The sequence below is a fragment of the Engystomops pustulosus genome, chromosome 9, assembly GCF_040894005.1.
Source record: "Engystomops pustulosus chromosome 9, aEngPut4.maternal, whole genome shotgun sequence".
Classification (NCBI taxonomy): Eukaryota; Metazoa; Chordata; class Amphibia; order Anura; family Leptodactylidae; genus Engystomops; species Engystomops pustulosus.
This window is the reverse complement of record NC_092419.1, coordinates 79,006,329-79,025,316: the sequence shown is the minus strand read 5'-3', so window position 1 is coordinate 79,025,316 and position 18,988 is coordinate 79,006,329. Positions and strand designations below refer to the sequence as shown.

The 18,988-nt window shown below is 46.6% G+C and overlaps 1 protein-coding gene across 2 annotated transcripts; it reads right to left on the bottom strand.

The window, feature by feature from the left end:
* Positions 1-12,095: 12,095 nt before the first annotated feature.
* LOC140076841 (protein kinase C-like 1B) lies at positions 12,096-17,027 on the bottom strand. Of its 2 annotated transcripts, XR_011849666.1 has the most exons (3): positions 16,232-17,027; positions 13,074-14,514; positions 12,096-12,660 (listed from the first exon to the last, which is right to left on the bottom strand). XR_011849666.1 is itself a non-coding variant. In XM_072123585.1 (2 exons), the coding sequence occupies exons 1-2, from the start codon at positions 17,013-17,015 to the stop codon at positions 13,241-13,243; spliced, it is 2,058 nt and encodes a 685-aa protein (XP_071979686.1). In that variant the 5' UTR covers positions 17,016-17,027; the 3' UTR covers positions 12,898-13,240. The 2 variants fall into 2 exon arrangements, 1 of the variants encoding a protein (XP_071979686.1); XM_072123585.1 differs by lacking the exon at positions 12,096-12,660 and having other exon boundaries at positions 12,898-14,514.
* Positions 17,028-18,988: the final 1,961 nt, after the last annotated feature.

The window sequence follows — 18,988 nt, the reverse complement described above, 5'->3', positions numbered from 1 at the left end:
GGGAGTCATTTACTAAGGGCCCGAATTGCGTTTTTCCGTCGGGTTTCCCGAATATTACTGTTTTGCGCCGAATTGTCCCGGGTTTTTGGCGCACGCGATCGGATTGTGGCGCATTGGCGTCGGCATGCATGCAACGGAAATTGGGGGTGTGGCCATCGTAAAACCCGACAGATTCGGAAAAAGCGCGATATTTAAAAAAGAATTTGTGTCGCTTGACATGCACTTACATGGACCAGGAAGAAGAAGGAGCGACACCTGGTGGACATTGGGCGCAGAGAGCCGAATCCTCGTCGGAGAACACACCGCGGGATCGCAACTGGATCGGGTAGGTAAATGTGCCCCAATGAGAACAATCATATGAATAGGCTGTAATTTACTCTATGGATGGTCAGCCTGCTTCAAGAGGAGAATTTGGACAAATCTTGCTGTTTCTTAGTTTTTCCTCTTGCCACTTACTCTATGACCAGGGCCTCTATCCCCACAGAGGGCCCCTGCCACTGCTAGTTATAGTAATCCATGTTGGTAGAACAAAAGAGGCTACCTTCAGAAGGTCTATGGACGCTAGGCAAACATGCTAGATGCTACCACTTGGCAGTCCATTTGCGGTGGGTGAAGGAGCCAGAGGCTACCTTCAGAAGGTCTATGGACGCTAGGCAAACATGCTAGATGCAACCTTTAGGCAGTCCATTTGCGGTGGGTGGAGGAGCCAGAGGCAACCTTCAGAAGGTCTATGGGCGCTAGGCAAACATGTTAGATGCTACCTTTAGGCAGTCCATTTGCGGTGGGTGAAGGAGCCAGAGGCTACCTTCAGAAGGTCTATGGACGCTAGGCAAACATGCTAGATTCTACCTTTAGGCAGTCCATTTGCGGTGGGTGAAGGAGCCAGAGGCTACCTTCAGAAGGTCTATGGACGCTAGGCAAACATATTAGATGCTACCTTTAGGCAGTCCATTTGCGGTGGGTGAAGGAGCCAGAGGCAACCTTCAGAAGGTCTATGGACGCTAGGCAAACATGCTAGATGCAACCTTTAGGCAGTCCATTTGCGGTGGGTGAAGGAGCCAGAGGCTACCTTCAGAAGGTCTATGGACGCTAGGCAAACATATTAGATGCTACCTTTAGGCAGTCCATTTGCGGTGGGTGAAGGAGCCAGAGGCAACCTTCAGAAGGTCTATGGACGCTAGGCAAACATGCTAGATGCAACCTTTAGGCAGTCCATTTGCGGTGGGTGAAGGAGCCAGAGGCTACCTTCAGAAGGTCTATGGACGCTAGGCAAACATGTTAGATGCTACCTTTAGGCAGTCCATTTTCTGTGGGTGAAGGAGCCAGAGGCAACCTTCAGAAGGTCTATGGACGCTAGGCAAACATGTTAGATGCTACCTTTAGGCAGTCCATTTGCGGTGGGTGGAGGAGCCAGAGGCTACCTTCAGAAGGTCTATGGACGCTAGGCAAACATGCTAGATGCTACCACTTGGCAGTCCATTTGCGGTGGGTGAAGGAGCCAGAGGCTACTTTCAGAAGGTGTATGGATGCCAGGCAAACATGCGAAATGCTACCTGTTGGCAGTCCATTTGCGGTTGGTGAATGAGCCAAAGGCTACCTTCAGAAGGTCTATGGATGCTAGGCAATCATAGTATCATAGTATCATAGTATATAAGGCTGGAAGGAGACGCAAGTCCATCAAGTCCAACCTTCAAGAATTAAATAAATGTTTTATTCACATAACCTGTGATATTTTTTCTCTCCAGAAAGTCATCCAGGCCTCTCTTGAACATGTACATAGAGTCCGCCATAACAACCTCCTGCGGCAGAGAGTTCCACAGTCTCACTGCTCTTACAGTAAAGAACCTTTGTCTATGGTGATGGTAGAATCGCCTCTCCTCTAGGCGCAGAGGATGTCCCCTTGTTCTGGTCACAGGCCTAGGTATAAAAGATCTTTGGAGAGATCCTTGTACTGTCCGTTCAGGTATTTGTACATTGTAATGAGGTCTCCCCTCAGTCGTCTTTTTTCTAAACTGAATAATCCCAAATTTTGTAATCTGTCATTGTATTCTAGTCCCCCCATTCCCCTAATAATCCTGGTTGCTCTCCTCTGCACCCGTTCCAGCTCTACTATATCCTTTTTATATACTGGTGCCCAAAACTGTACACAATATTCCATGTGTGGTCTGACCAGGGATTTGTATAAGGGCAGAACTATGTCTTTATCATGAGAATCTATTCCTCTCTTGATACATCCCATTATTTTATTTGCTTTAGCAGCAGCCGCCTGGCTCTGGTCACTAAAATTAAGTTTACCATCCACCAATACGCCCAAGTCCTTTTCAGCTTCAGTTTTACTAAGTAATTGACCGTTTTGGACATAATTATACTTTTTGTTTCCATGGCCCAAGTGCATAACTTTACATTTATCTACATTAAACCTCATCAACCATTTCTCTGCCCATCCCTCAAGCTTCCACAAATCCCTCTGTAATGCTAAACTATCGACCTCAGTATTTATTACTTTACACAGCTTAGTATCATCTGCAAATATTAAAACTTGACTGTGTAAACCCACTACAAGGTCATTAATAAAAATATTAAAAAGAAGTGGCCCCAATACTGACCCCTGTGGCACTCCACTGGTAACATCAACCCAATCTGAGAATGTGCCATTAATGACCACCCTCTGTTTTCTATCACTAAGCCAATTACTTACCCAGATACACAGATTTTCTCCTACTCCCAGCAGTCTCATTTTATATACCAACCTTTTATGTGGCACGGTGTCAAATGCCTTTGAAAAGTCCAGATATACAACATCCACAGCGTCCCCCAGATCCAGTCTTGAACTTACCTCCTCGTAGAAACCAATCAGATTAGTCTGACAGGACCGATCTCTCATAAACCCATGCTGACGCTGGGTTATAAGGTTGTGCACAGTGAGATACTCCAGGATAGCATCTCTAATAAACCCCTCAAATATTTTCCCCACCACAGCAGTTAGACTTACGGGTCTGTAGTTTCCAGGATCGCTATTTGATCCTTTTTTGTATATTGGTACCACATTTGCTATGCGCCATTCCTGTGGAACATAACCAGTCCTCAGTGAATCTTCAAATATTAAAAATAACGGTCTGTCTATCACCGTACATAATTCATGCAGAACCCAGGGGTGTATGCCATCTGGCCCAGGTGATTTATCTATCTTAGTGGATGCGAGGCGGCGCCGTACCTCTTCCTGGGTTAAACTGTTGACATTATAAAAAGAATTTACATTATTCCTCATTGTGTCTTCCACCAGGGGATTTTCCTGGGTAAAAACAGTTGAGAAGGCGACATTCAGTAGATTGGCCCTTTCCTCATCTCCTTCCACCATGACCCCCATGTTATTTCTAAGGGGACCCACACTCTCTGTTTTTAGTTTCTTATCATTTATATACTTGAAAAATAATTTGGGATTATTTTTGCTCTCCCTGGCAATATTTCTCTCAGTCTCTATTTTTGCGGCCTTTATCTGCTTTTTACAGGATTTATTTTTCTCTCTATAATCCTGTAATGCCTCATCGCTACCTTCACGTTTTAGCACCTTAAACGCTTTATCTTTCTCGCTTATTGCTTTCCTTACAAGACTAGTTAGCCACATAGGCTTTTTCTTGTTCCTTTTATGCTTTTTCCCATAAGGTATGTGTTTCTCACAGGACTTTTTCAGAATATATGAGAAAAAGTCCCATTTTTGGGGGGGGCTTTTGTCTTTGAGAGCATTATCCCAGTCTATGCCTTTAAGGTCTTCCCTTAGTTGATGAAAATTTGCCCTCCTGAAGTTTAGAGTGTTGGTTGCCCCTTCACTAACGTGCTTAGTAAAGCGTAATACAAAATCAATGATATTATGATCACTATTCCCCAGGTTCCCCCCAACCTGTAGTTTTGATACCCTATCAGGTCTGTTGGTAAGGATAAGGTCCAGCAGTGCCCCCCCTCTTGTTGGCTCCAGGACTAGTTGCGACAGGTAATTGTCTTTTGTTGTTGACAAGAACCTGCTACCTTTGAAGGACCTGCAGGTTTCTGCCCCCCAGTCAATATCTGGGTAATTGAAGTCCCCCATGATAAGTACTTCACCATGCTTTGAAGCCGCATCCATTTCACTTATCAGCATTTCCTCTGCTGCCTCCATTATATTTGGAGCCTTATAACAAACCCCTAGTAATATTTTATTATTCTTTTTCCCTCCCCTTATCTCCACCCATAGGGACTCCACATTTGCGTTACTGATGTCATCTCGCAGGACGGGCTTGAGGCAAGAATTCACATATAAACAAACCCCTCCCCCTTTTTTATTTATACGATCCTTTCTAAAAAGACTATAACCATCTATAGTAACAGCCCAGTCATAGCTACTGTCCAGCCATGTCTCGCTGATACCCACTATATCATATTTCCGTTCCAACATCAAGAGTTCCAGTTCCTCCATTTTGTTTGTGAGGCTTCTGGCATTTGTGTACATGCACTTTATATGGTTTTCCCTGTCCGTATTCCTTTTGTCCTTATTCCCCAATCTCATTCCAGCCCCCCTTCCTCCCCCATGGACTATGGCTCTTCCCAGCTCTCTATGTACACCGTCTATTTGCCCTGCACAAGTGTAGTTGCCCTCCCCCCAGGTCTCTAGTTTAAACACTCCTCCAACCTTCTAGCCATTTTTTCCCCTAAAACAGCAGCCCCCTCCCCATTGAGGTGCAGCCCATCCCTACTGTAGAGCCAGTAGCCCACAGAAAATTCAGCCCAGTTCTCCATGAACCCAAACCCCTCCTTCCTACACCAACTTTTGAGCCACTTATTTACCTCCTTGATCTCCCGCTGCCTTTCTGGTGTGGCACGTGGTACAGGCAGTATCTCGGAGAAAATTACCTTTGAGGTCCTTGCCCTGAGCTTATGGCCTAAATCTCTGAAATCATTTTTAAGGACCTTCCACCTACCTGTTACTTTGTCATTAGTGCCAATGTGGACCATGACCGCTGGTTCCTCACCAGCCCCTCCCAGTAATCCATCAACCCGATCCGCAACATGCCGAACCCGAGCACCCGGCAAACAACACACTGTTCGGTATGCACGGTCTTTGTGACAGATTGCCCTGTGTGTTCCCCTAATAATCGAATCTCCCACTACCAGCACCTGTCTGACCTTGCCTCTGCTCCCATTACCCTTCTTACTGGAGCACACATTCCCCTGGTTGCTAGCGGCCACATCTTTCTGCAGCATTGCTACCCCAGAGCTGATATCCCCCTCATCCGCCAGCCTGGCAAACTTATTGGGGTGCACCAGATCAGGACTAGACTCCCTACAACTCTTCCCTCTACCCCGCCTTCTACATGTTACCCAACTAGCTGCCCCTTCACTCTGCACCTCCATACTTCCCTCCCCACAACCATCTTCCCCAGAGAGTTTGTGCTCCAGGAGCAGCAAACTTCGTTCCATATTATCAATTGCCCGCAGCCTTGAAACTTGCTCATTTAGATCCAGAATCTGGGCTTCCAGGTGAGCAATTTTCACACACCCCACACAGCAGTATTCGCCCTCGAACGGCTGTTCAAGGAAAGCATACATGGCACAGGATGTACACCGTGTAGCAATGCCACTTATGGAGTCCATTGTTCTAATGGGGATTACAATAGAATTATGCACAGAAAGAAGAATTTACAGTCAGAGTAACACAAAACACAGAAGTTACCTGCTAAAGCCCCTCAAACTTAAGTCCCTTAAACGTAAGTCACACTTAAGACACTGCACACACTTCAGATCAATGCACACTCGCCGCCAAGCTCATACACTCGCTTTGCTAATGCTTTTTTAAAAGTTATCTGCCACAAAAATCTGCAGAGCTCACTGCACAAGATCTGGCTGCAAAACCCAATCATGCTAGATGCTACCGTTAGGCAGTCCATTTGCGTTGGGTGAAGGAGCCAGAGGCTACCTTTAGAAGGTCTATGGACGCCAGGCAAACATGCGAGATGCTACCTGTTGGCAGTCCATTTGCGGTGGGTGAATGAGCCAAAGGCTACCTTCAGAAGGTCTATGGACACTAGGCAATCATGCTAGATGCTACCTGTTGGCAGTCCATTTGCGGTGGGTGAAGGAAGCAGAGGCTATTCTATTCCGATTCCTATTATTTGCAGCTCCGGGGAGTGTGTGTAAAGCGGAGGCCACCATAACAGAGCGCAGCAGTGGAAACAGTGTCTGAAGGATTTAACCATGTTTCCGCCAGGCCCAGGAAAGACAGTTTCCGAGAAATAAAGAGGTCATGATTATCAGTGACTTTGTTGCATATGGAACGTGCATTCCATAATGCTCTACAGAGAGAGGGTGGAGGAGGTGGTTGAGAGCGGGTCAGGTGGATAGTTTGTAGATTAGAGTAGTCAGAAGAGATGTTGATATCGAGAATTCATTAGTAGGTGGGGAAATATTGGGATAATGGTGGAGATATAAGAATATGGGGGAAGATGATAGTAATTGCTATAAACAGCATTATTTGTGGCCAAGATTAGTGATATGTTACTTACATATAGTATGATGTGTTGAAATCCGGTTAAATCCTGGCTTAATTCTGCTCACTGCGGGAAATGCAAGATGCTACACTACCTGTTTGCAGTCCATTTGCGGTGGGTAAAGGTGCCAGAGGCTACCTTCAGAACGTCTCTGCAATTCTCCTCTATGTTGGATATACCCAGATGCTGTATTCATGGAGTTAGGCTGGAGAATTCTTGTTTCTCACATGACACTATCCAGCCAACCCCACATTTAACTTCTTTATTTAAAGAGGATGTAAATGTAATATACCTTGCCCCTATACAATACATTTGTTTTACATGATACCTTTATAATGAACCCCTCAGATGCTGAAAAACAGCTATCTCTCCTAGCCTAAGCTCTATGGACACATATTGCAGTAAATGATCTATATAATGAAAGACAGAAATCATCAATTGTATTTAAAATCATCAAATGAATCTTTTATTTTATGATGGATCTATCTCCTGCCGATGTTGGTGTTGTGCAGGGACAACCATCATTAATTCTTTGGGACAATTTGGAGAGAAGCCAATTAACCTTTCAGTATATTTTTGGGATGTGGGAGGAAACCGGAGTGCCCGGAGGAAACCCACGCAAACACAGGGAGAATATACTAACTCCATGCAGCGCTGTCCATGAGCTATCTGGACCCAGATGCTGCAAGGCCACAGTGCTAACCACTGAGCCTCTGTGTTGCCCAAGGAAGGATTAGAAGACGTCTTGGTGGAAAAAAACACAGGTCTTTATGACTTCTTCATGTGCTACCTTCTTGACTGGGTCTATGCTCTCGCTAATGCTAGAGCCTGATGGTCACTGATGGAGGTTTTCATGGACGCTAGGCAAACATGCAAGATGATTCCTGATGGCATTCCATTTGCGGTGGGTGAAGGAGCCTGAGGCTACCTTCAGAAGGTCTATGGACGCTAGGCAAACATGCAAGATGCTACCTGTTGGCAGTCCATTTGCGGTAGATGAAGGAGCCAGAGGCTACCTTCGGAAGGTCTATGGACGCTAGGCAAACATGCTAGATGCTACCGTTATGCAGTCCATTTGCGGTGGGTGAAGGAGCCAGAGGCTACCTTCAGAAGGTCTATGGACGCTAGGCAAACATGCTAGATGCTACCTTTAGGCAGTCCAATTTCGGTGGGTGAACGAGCCAGAGGCTACCTTCAGAAGGTCTATGGACGCCAGGAAAACATTCGAGATGCTACCTGTTGGCAGTCCATTTGCGGTGGGTGAAGGAGCCAGAGGCTACCTTCAGATGGTCTATGGACGCTAGGCAAACATGCTAGATGCTACCGTTATGCAGTCCATTTGCGGTGGGTGAAGGAGCCAGAGGCTACCTTCAGAAGGTCTATGGACGCTAGGCAAACATGCTAGATGCTACCGTTAGGCAGTCCATTTGCGGTGGGTGAAGGAGCCAGAGGCTACCTTCAGAAGGTCTATGGACGCTAGGCAAACATGCTAGATGCTACCTTTAGGCAGTCCATTTGCGGTGGATGAAGGAGCCAGAGGCTACCTTCAGAAGGTCTATGGACGCCAGGAAAACATTCGAGATGCTACCTGTTGGCAGTCCATTTGCGGTGGGTGAAGGAGCCAGAGGCTACCTTCAGAAGGTCTATGGACGCTAGGCAAACATGCTAGATGCTACCGTTATGCAGTCCATTTGCGGTGGGTGAAGGAGCCAGAGGCTACCTTCAGAAGGTCTATGGACGCTAGGCAAACATGCTAGATGCTACCTTTAGGCAGTCCATTTGCGGTGGGTGAAGGAGCCAGAGGCTACCTTCAGAAGGTCTATGGACGCTAGGCAAACATGCTAGATGCTACCTTTAGGCAGTCCATTTGCGGTGGATGAAGGAGCCAGAGGCTACCTTCAGAAGGTCTATGGACGCCAGGAAAACATTCGAGATGCTACCTTTTGGCAGTCCATTTGCGGTGGGTGTAGGAGCCAGAGGCTACCTTCAGAAGGTCTATGGACGCTAGGCAAACATGCTAGATGCTACCGTTAGGCAGTCCATTTGCGGTGGGTGAAGGAGCCAGAGGCTACCTTCAGAAGGTCTATGGACGCTAGGCAAACATGCTAGATGCTACCTTTAGGCAGTCCATTTGCGGTGGGTGAAGGAGCCAGAGGCTACCTTCAGAAGGTCTATGGACGCTAGGCAAACATGCTAGATGCTACCTTTAGGCAGTCCATTTGCGGTGGGTGAAGGAGCCAGAGGCTACCTTCAGAAGGTCTATGGACGCTAGGCAAACATGCTAGATTCTACCTTTAGGCAGTCCATTTGCGGTGGGTGAAGGAGCCAGAGGCTACCTTCAGAAGGTCTATGGACACCAGGCAAACATGCGAGATGCTACCTGTTGGCAGTCCATTTGCGGTGGGTGAAGGAGCCAGAGGCTACCTTCAGAAGGTCTATGGATGCTAGGCAAACATGCTAGATGCTACCTCTTGGCAGTCCATTTGCGAGGGGTGAAGGAGCCAGAGGCTACCTTCAGAAGGTCTATGGACGCCAGGCAAACATGCTAGATGCTACCTGTTGGCAGTCCATTTGCGGTGGGTGAAGGACCAAAAGGCTACCTTCAGAAGGTCTATGGACACTAGGCAAACATGCTAGTTGCTACCTGTTGGCAGTCCATTTGCGGTGAGTGAAGAAGCCAGAGGCTACCTTCAGAAGGTCTATGGACGCCAGGAAAACATTCTAGATGCTACCGCTAGGCAGTCCATTTGTGGTGGGTGAAGGAGCCAGAGGCTACCTTCAGAAGGTCTATGGACGCTAGGCAAACATGCTAGATGCTACCGTTAGGCAGTCCATTTGCGGTGGTTGAAGGAGCCAGAGGCTACCTTCAGAAGGTCTATGGACGCTAGGCAAACATGCTAGATGCTACCTTTCGGCAGTCCATTTGCGGTGGGTGAAGGAGCCAGAGGCTACCTTCAGAACGTCTATGGACGCTAGGCAACCATGCTAGATGCTACCTTTAGGCAGTCCATTTGCGGTGGGTGAAGGAGCCAGAGGCTACCTTCAGAAGGTCTATGGACGCTAGGCAAACATGCTAGATGCTACCTTTAGGCAGTCCATTTGCGGTGGCTGAAGGAACCAGAGGCTACCTTCAGAAGGTCTATGGACGCCAGGCAAACATGGTAGATGCTACCTGTTGGCAGTCCATTTGCGGTTGGTGAAGGAGCCAGAGGCTACCCTCAAAAGGTCTATGGACGCTAGGCAAACATGCTAGATGCTACCTCTTGGTAGTCCATTTTCAGTGGGTGAAGGAGCCAGAGGCTACCTTCAGAAGGTCTATGGACGCTAGGCAAACATGCTAGATGCTACCTTTAGGCAGTCCATTTGCGGTGGATGAAGGAGCCAGAGGCTACCTTCAGAAGGTCTATGGACGCCAGGAAAACATTCGAGATGCTACCTTTTGGCAGTCCATTTGCGGTGGGTGAAGGAGCCAGAGGCTACCTTCAGAAGGTCTATGGACGCTAGGCAAACATGCTAGATGCTACCGTTAGGCAGTCCATTTGCGGTGGGTGAAGGAGCCAGAGGCTACCTTCAGAAGGTCTATGGACGCTAGGCAAACATGCTAGATGCTACCTTTAGGCAGTCCATTTGCGGTGGGTGAAGGAGCCAGAGGCTACCTTCAGAAGGTCTATGGACGCTAGGCAAACATGCTAGATGCTACCTTTAGGCAGTCCATTTGCGGTGGATGAAGGAGCCAGAGGCTACCTTCAGAAGGTCTATGGACGCCAGGAAAACATTCGAGATGCTACCTTTTGGCAGTCCATTTGCGGTGGGTGAAGGAGCCAGAGGCTACCTTCAGAAGGTCTATGGACGCTAGGCAAACATGCTAGATGCTACCGTTAGGCAGTCCATTTGCGGTGGGTGAAGGAGCCAGAGGCTACCTTCAGAAGGTCTATGGACGCCAGGCAAACATGCTAGATGCTACCTTTAGGCAGTCCATTTGCGGTGGGTGAAGGAGCCAGAGGCTACCTTCAGAAGGTCTATGGACGCTAGGCAAACATGCTAGATGCTACCTTTAGGCAGTCCATTTGCGGTGGGTGAAGGAGCCAGAGGCTACCTTCAGAAGGTCTATGGACGCTAGGCAAACATGCTAGATTCTACCTTTAGGCAGTCCATTTGCGGTGGGTGAAGGAGCCAGAGGCTACCTTCAGAAGGTCTATGGACACCAGGCAAACATGCGAGATGCTACCTGTTGGCAGTCCATTTGCGGTGGGTGAAGGAGCCAGAGGCTACCTTCAGAAGGTCTATGGATGCTAGGCAAACATGCTAGATGCTACCTCTTGGCAGTCCATTTGCGAGGGGTGAAGGAGCCAGAGGCTACCTTCAGAAGGTCTATGGACGCCAGGCAAACATGCTAGATGCTACCTGTTGGCAGTCCATTTGCGGTGGGTGAAGGACCAAAAGGCTACCTTCAGAAGGTCTATGGACACTAGGCAAACATGCTAGTTGCTACCTGTTGGCAGTCCATTTGCGGTGAGTGAAGAAGCCAGAGGCTACCTTCAGAAGGTCTATGGACGCCAGGAAAACATTCTAGATGCTACCGCTAGGCAGTCCATTTGTGGTGGGTGAAGGAGCCAGAGGCTACCTTCAGAAGGTCTATGGACGCTAGGCAAACATGCTAGATGCTACCGTTAGGCAGTCCATTTGCGGTGGTTGAAGGAGCCAGAGGCTACCTTCAGAAGGTCTATGGACGCTAGGCAAACATGCTAGATGCTACCTTTCGGCAGTCCATTTGCGGTGGGTGAAGGAGCCAGAGGCTACCTTCAGAACGTCTATGGACGCTAGGCAACCATGCTAGATGCTACCTTTAGGCAGTCCATTTGCGGTGGGTGAAGGAGCCAGAGGCTACCTTCAGAAGGTCTATGGACGCTAGGCAAACATGCTAGATGCTACCTTTAGGCAGTCCATTTGCGGTGGCTGAAGGAACCAGAGGCTACCTTCAGAAGGTCTATGGACGCCAGGCAAACATGGTAGATGCTACCTGTTGGCAGTCCATTTGCGGTTGGTGAAGGAGCCAGAGGCTACCCTCAAAAGGTCTATGGACGCTAGGCAAACATGCTAGATGCTACCTCTTGGTAGTCCATTTTCAGTGGGTGAAGGAGCCAGAGGCTACCTTCAGAAGGTCTATGGACGCTAGGCAAACATGCTAGATGCTACCGTTAGGCAGTCCATTTGCGGTGGGTGAAGGAGCCAGAGGCTACCTTCAGAAGGTCTATGGACGCTAGGCAAACATGCTAGATGCTACCTGTTGGCAGTCCATTTGCGGTGGGTGAAGGAGCCACAGGCTACCTTCAGAAGGTCTATGGACACTAGGCAAACATGCAAGATGCTACCTGTTGGCAGTCCATTTGCGGTGAGTGAAGGAGCCAGAGGCTACCTTCAGAAGGTCTATGGACGCCAGGAAAACATTCTAGATGCTACTGCTAGGCAGTCCATTTGTGGTGGGTGAAGGAGCCAGAGGCTACCTTCAGAAGGTCTATGGACGCTAGGCAAACATGCTAGATGCTACCGTTAGGCAGTCCATTTGCGGTGGTTGAAGAAGCCAGAGGCTACCTTCAGAAGGTCTATGGACGCTAGGCAAACATGCTAGATGCTACCTTTCGGCAGTCCATTTGCGGTGGGTGAAGGAGCCAGAGGCTACCTTCAGAACGTCTATGGACGCTAGGCAACCATGCTAGATGCTACCTTTAGGCAGTCCATTTGCGGTGGGTGAAGGAGCCAGAGGCTACCTTCAGAAGGTCTATGGACGCTAGGCAAACATGCTAGATGCTACCTTTAGGCAGTCCATTTGCGGTGGCTGAAGGAACCAGAGGCTACCTTCAGAAGGTCTATGGACGCCAGGCAAACATGGTAGATGCTACCTCTTAGTAGTCCATTTGCAGTGGGTGAAGGAGCCAGAGGCTATCTTCAGAAGGTCTATGGACGCTAGGCAAACATGCTAGATGCTACCTTTAGGCAGTCCATTTGCTTTGGGTGAAGGAGCAAGTCGCTACCTTTAGGTCAATTCCAGGGGATGAAGGCGCAAGACGCTACCTGCAGGTCAAGTTCGGTAAATGTCTCACATTATGGAGGATACAGCGAGTCCTTGAACTGGAGCAGTGATCTACAGAAACAACAGAAAATGTATGTAAGTGATTATTACTAAACATGGAGCTCGGGATACAAATATACATGACACAACATCTACTACCATACAAATCCGGAGACCTTAATTGATTTACTGAAGTCTCTGCTCATTCTAGATTTGGGATTTCCGTATAGGATCCTAAATCACTAGTTAATTCTATGCACATTTATGGACACCTATCATTTCCATATTTTACATCTTACATGCAAGAGACTCATCTATAATTGATTGTGGTTACCCTCTGCCTGTCGGTGTGTTAAGATAAGATGGCAGCAGATACTTCTAATGATTAATACACATTAATACTGAAGAAAAATCATTCATTATATACACATCATTGCCCTGCGCACTACAATGAGAAGAGTAATGGATGTCGTCCTACTACTTACCTGCTCCATTGCAGTAGTGTTGCCTCCACTGATTATACTATACTGGTGGTCAAGCTGCAAGCTACATGGGCGTCTTCATGGGGTTATGGAGGAACTAGGAGATTGGGATGAAGAATTAGGCTGGGAGCAATGGGCCATCCACCACCATTGTCCTTGGACTGTTCTTACTATTGGGATGACCATCTGTTAAAGAGTGTGGCCACCCAGTTCCTGGTGATGACAGGGTGATACTGTGTTGACCATTCTGGACATACAAAGCTGAACTGGTTGAACATTTTTTGGTACTTAGATTTTATGTAGTGTGGTGGTTCAGCATAGTCCATAGTATCTTCCACATTGAGGTCAATGGCTTCTGACCTCAGGATCTCTGGTGGTGCCATCTTCCTAGCTTCCACATCTTCCCAGTTTATATCAGAGAAGAATTGATGTTCCCTGATGTCTCCTTTGACTCCAAGGCGATGGAACTGGTCTTTGCACAACAGTCCTTGTAAAATGCTGACTGTGTCAGGAGGAAGAGACTCTGGGAAGTGTGGTTCATGATAGAGGACAGATTGCTCACAATCTCTTGGTCCTTCTCCAGGGAATGGTAACGTTGCTGTCACCAGCCCATAAAGGGTAACACCAATGGCAAAATAATCCACGGCTCTCCCATGTGGTAAGCCACGGATTATTTCTGGGGCTGCATATCCTGGCGTCCCCCTACAGTCATCTGTAATCCTCTTAGAAACACCTTTCACAGCTAGGCCAAAATCAGTGATTTTGATATGGCCTTCCGTGGTCAGGAGCAGATTTTCTGGCTTTAGATCTCGATGAAGAATCCCTTTGCTGTGGAGGAATTCTGTGCCACAGACCACTTCTGCTATGATGAATCTTACAGTCACTGTATCAAGAGGACAGATTTTTAGGATAAGATCATGCAGGTCCCCTCTAGTGGCCACTTCCATCACATAATAGACAAAGTTAAGAGTGTGGAAGGCGGCCAGCCCATGGATGAGAAATGGGCTGGCATGGGAGAGTTGAAGGATGTGGCGCTCTCCAAAGCTGTAGCCAGCTTGAGTGTAAACCCTTTTATCGAGGACCTTGATGGCGACACGCTCTCTGCGGATCCTATCTGTCGCTAGGTAGACTTGAGCAAAACCTCCTTGACCCAGTGAGCGGTGGAACGTGAAGGACTCCAGTGATAGGGGCACGGTGGCAGCGAATGCTTGGGCAGAGGTGCCGGCTGCTACCACAGAGGTTTCAGCTGTGGTATCCTGGTATCCGCTGCTCGAAGATGACTGTGCAGACCTGCGTAGCTCCTCTCTGGTAGTAGGGTCAATAGAGCTGGGGTCACGGCAGACATCCTGCGCAGATCTACAAGTATCCATCTTCTTTCTGCTAGATTTTATGGTGTGCTGTTTCCCTTCATCATCCTTCTGGTCTTCTGTATGTGACATACTGGCTGTAAAAAAGCATATATATATATATCATGTTAGTGGAATGAGACATGGCATATTATCGCGGTAAATAAAACCACATTTACTGGGTGATAATACAATTTAGCAAAAAGATTTGTGTCCAATACATGTCACTATGCATAAATGTATATTTACTGTCAACTAATCGCTGCTTCTTTTAATCAGTGCAGTGTAAACATGGTCTAAACCAATGATGGCAAACCTTTTGGAGACTGAGTGCCCAAACTACAACCAAAATCCACTTATTTACCGTGGATTGCCAACATGGCATTTTCATCAGTAACTTACTGCTTCCTGTACTTCCACATCTTTCAATAGTATCGGCCGCCTGAGGCCACCAATACAGTTGAAAGATGGAGGGCAAATTCAATCTCTCGTAGCTTCTCTGCAGTTCTGTTAACACCTTCTCACTTTTCCCGCAGTTCCAAATAGCCAATGAAGTGTGGCTTAAGTTGCCTCGGAATGCAGGAAGATTTGGTCTTATTTGGTGAACTCTGTCCTGGGAAGATTGTCTGAGTGTTCGCAGCCAACAGATTAACCCCTTCCCGCCGCAGCCCTTTTTCGTTTTTGCGTTTTCAACGCATTTGTGCCGTATTCTTGTGGGCTTGGATTTTACGGATTTCACTGTACGCCCCAAATGACATGTCTACTTTATTCTTTGGGTCGGTACGATTACGGGGATAACAAATTTATATAGGTTTTATAATGTTTTCATACATTTAAACAAATTAAAACCTCCTGTACAAAATTTTTTTGGGGGATTTTGCCATCTTCTGGCACTAATAACTTTTTTATACTTTGGTGTATGGAGCTGTGGGTGGTGCCGTTTTTTTGTGGATTTTGATGACGTTTACAATGTTATAATTTTTAGGACTTTACGACCTTTTGATCACTTTTTAAGGAATTTAAATTTTTTTTTAAAATGGCAAAAAATTGCCATTTTCGACTTTGGGCGCGATTTTCCGCTACGGGGTTAAACGCGGTTAAAAACGTTATCATATTTTGATATATAGGGCATTTTTGGACGCAGCGATACCTAATGGGGCAGATTTTCTTACCCGTCCATTCGCGATCCACCGGCGCATTCTCTGCGCTGGATTCGGGTCCGGCCCGGATTTATTAAGGCTGTTCCTCCGACGTCCACCAGGTTGCGCTACTGCGCTGAAGTTTCCTGGAACGCACTGGAAGACACCGAGCCGGGCTGAGTGAAGGTAAGTGCAAGCTCCGCAACACAATTTTTTTTTAAATGCGGCGATTTTTCCGAATCCGTCGGGTTTTCGTTCGGCCACGGACCCCGATTTCCGTCGTGTGCATGTCGGTGCCGATGCGCCACAATCCGACCGCGTGCGCCAGAAACCCGTGGCAATTCAGGGGAAATCGCCGCAAATCGGAAATATTCGGGTAACACATCGGGAAAATGCGAATCGGGCCCTTAGTAAATGACCCCCAATGTGTTTATGATTTTTACTGTTTATTTATATTTATATCAGTTCTATGCGCCCATGCGCCCACGCGCCGCCATCGCAGGAAAACACCTGCAATCGGCTATGGAGAGAGCTCGGCACCGGGACCCAGCATGTGACGTACTAATACGTCACATGTCGGTAAGGGGTTAAATATCCATATAAACTACATACATCGATTGTGCTATGTGCAATTAACACTTCTTTTACATAGAAATGATCCTTAGTAATTTCCTACCTTTGCTGTCGGCCATACTGTCCTCCATGTTGATATGACTGGGTCCAGGGATCTCATTAGAAGGTTCCTCATTGACGATATAGGTTCCTCTGTGTTTGAGACCAGCAATCCACCTCCGTGGTCTCCGGAGCAGGGCTAAAAAGCGGTTTCTTGGTCTACCCATAGCTTTCTCCAGCTTCTTTGACGCCTGTGGTTGCACTTCTGCCTCTATTTCTTCATCCTCTGAGATTTTATTCTCCAGTTGTTCACCATTTTTGCTGTCCTCATCCTGTTTGCTATAGTATTGGATGTGCACTTCATCCAGGCTGTGGAGCTGCTCCTGAATCTGTTTATATTCTTTCAGGATGACTTGCTCCACCATGTTGCCTGTCTGATGATCCATGTTGTTTCTGAATACCTGGCTGACCCTTAGTAATTTTCTACCTTTGCTGTCGGCCATACTGTCCTCCATGTTGATATGACTGGGTCCAGGGATCTCATTAGAAGGTTCCTCATTGACGATATAGGTTCCTCTGTGTCTGAGACCAGCAATCCACCTCCGTGGTCTCCGGAGCAGGGCTAAAAAGCGGTTTCTTGGTCTACCCATAGCTTTCTCCAGCTTCTTTGATGCCTGTGGTTGCACTTCTGCCTCTATTTCTTCATCCTCTGAGATTTTATTCTCCAGTTGTTCACCATTTTTGCTGTCCTCATCCTGTTTGCTGTAGTATTGGATGTACACTTCATCCAGGCTGTGGAGCTGCTCCTGAATCTGGTTATATTCTTTCAGGATTACCTGCTCCACCATGTTGCCTGTCTGATGATCCATGTTGTCTCTGCCCACCTGGCTGCGCGTGCTGCCTTTTATACCTTGGCCAGGGGGCGGGACTGCACTATCTTGCTCCGGATTGGTCAATTTTCAATGGGCGTGGCTATTTTCCTGCCTCCTGATTGGACAGTCAGCTGGAATTGATCTGGCATTATGATGTCATCAGCCATTGTGGGAGATTCTCTGTCATTGTGACATCATCATTCATGTCTTTTACAGTATGGTTACTGCATTTGGATTTATGTATGTGTGTACATACTGTATACACTATGTATATGTTACATGGTATATTAATATTGTGTATGTCCTGGTTTGGTTCCTTGCACATCACATACATCACCTTCAGAAGAATACATTGAGAGAATTATCCCCAAATTATCTTCCCCCTTTGGCTGTAATTTATCTCACTATGTAGCCACTGATTAAAGCTATAATGAGAAGGGGGGTAACACACCGAAACTTCACCAGTTTTGGAATAAACTCTGCACTTTTATCTGTTTGGATCTGGAGTTCAGCTAGTCAGTAGGCACGTGGGAATTTTATACTGTATATTACAAATGCCATTATCTTTATCAAATATCCAGCAAGCCTAATATGGCGCTCATACTAAACACCACATTCTTTCACTGATGATAGATACTGATGTGTATATGAAGGACAACACCCTAAAGACTAATCTGTATGTAAAACCCACAGATTGCAACATACTATTAAAATATGACAGTCACCATCCACGTAATATGGTGCGTTCTTTACCATTCAGCCAGATGCTGAGGGTCAAACAAATAGTGGATGATAAAGAGGAACAGGAAAAGGGGTTAACAGAGATGGGTATAAAATTTATCAAAAGGGGTTACCCTAAATCACTAATTACCAAACACATGGAGAAAGTACAGACCTTGGATAGATCTTCATTACTGTCCAACAGGATTACCAATAAGACAACCACCCACATACCAATGATTTCTACTTATGGCTTCCATAGCCAAAAAATTGCAGCAATTATACGTAAAAAATTGGTGAATCCTAAGTACCTATTACAAACAGATTCAACACTTTCAATCTCCGCCCCTTTTCTCTTACAGAAGAGGACGTAACCTGAGAGATTTATTGGTTAAAACCAATGTAGCAGGTCCCACTAGGGAAAGATTGACCCGTACAGGCAGTGTCCCGTGCATGTCTTGTGACAATTGTTCTCTGATGACAAAGGGAGACACCTTTGTCCATCCAACTACTGGTGTTTCTTTTAAAATTAATTTCTGTTTAACCTGCAGGAGAGAGTATGTTATTTATGTGCTCCAGTGTCCATGCAAGCTCTTATACGTGGGTGAGACCACAACTGAATGCAGATTACGTTTAAATAATCATAAATCTAGCATACGTACTAAAAAACTTCATTTACCAGTAGCATTCCATTTCTCCGAGGCCGGACATAAGGTAGAGGACCTCAGATTTATGATTATATATAGGATCCCCCCACAGAAAAGAGGTGGGAATAGGGAATTGATGCTGTAACGAAGAGAGGTCCAATGGATACATAAATTAAGGTCTCTACATCCCAATGGTCTCAATAGAGACCTTCCTCTGAATGTATTTCTGTAATTATTAAGATGCCTAACCCTAGTAATATCGCCTTTGATCACTACACACGACCTCCGTTTAGTGACACATTTGTCCTATTATCAATTTGTTTGACTGATGATCTTTGCAACAAACATACAGATTACAACGTATTGAATAGCACTTTATTCCCAGTAACTCTCCTTCTTTATTCTTTACACCCTAGTGCCTCCTCGGGACCGGGAAATGGACAATTCTTGGGACTTTCCTCGATACGGTGAACTCCGGAGCACTGAACTACGCTGGAGGTGTGGCCACATGAGGAGGAATAATGATTCTGGATGGGACCAGACACGGTCCTCTTGGCCTATTGGCAACGAAAGGTCTTGTCA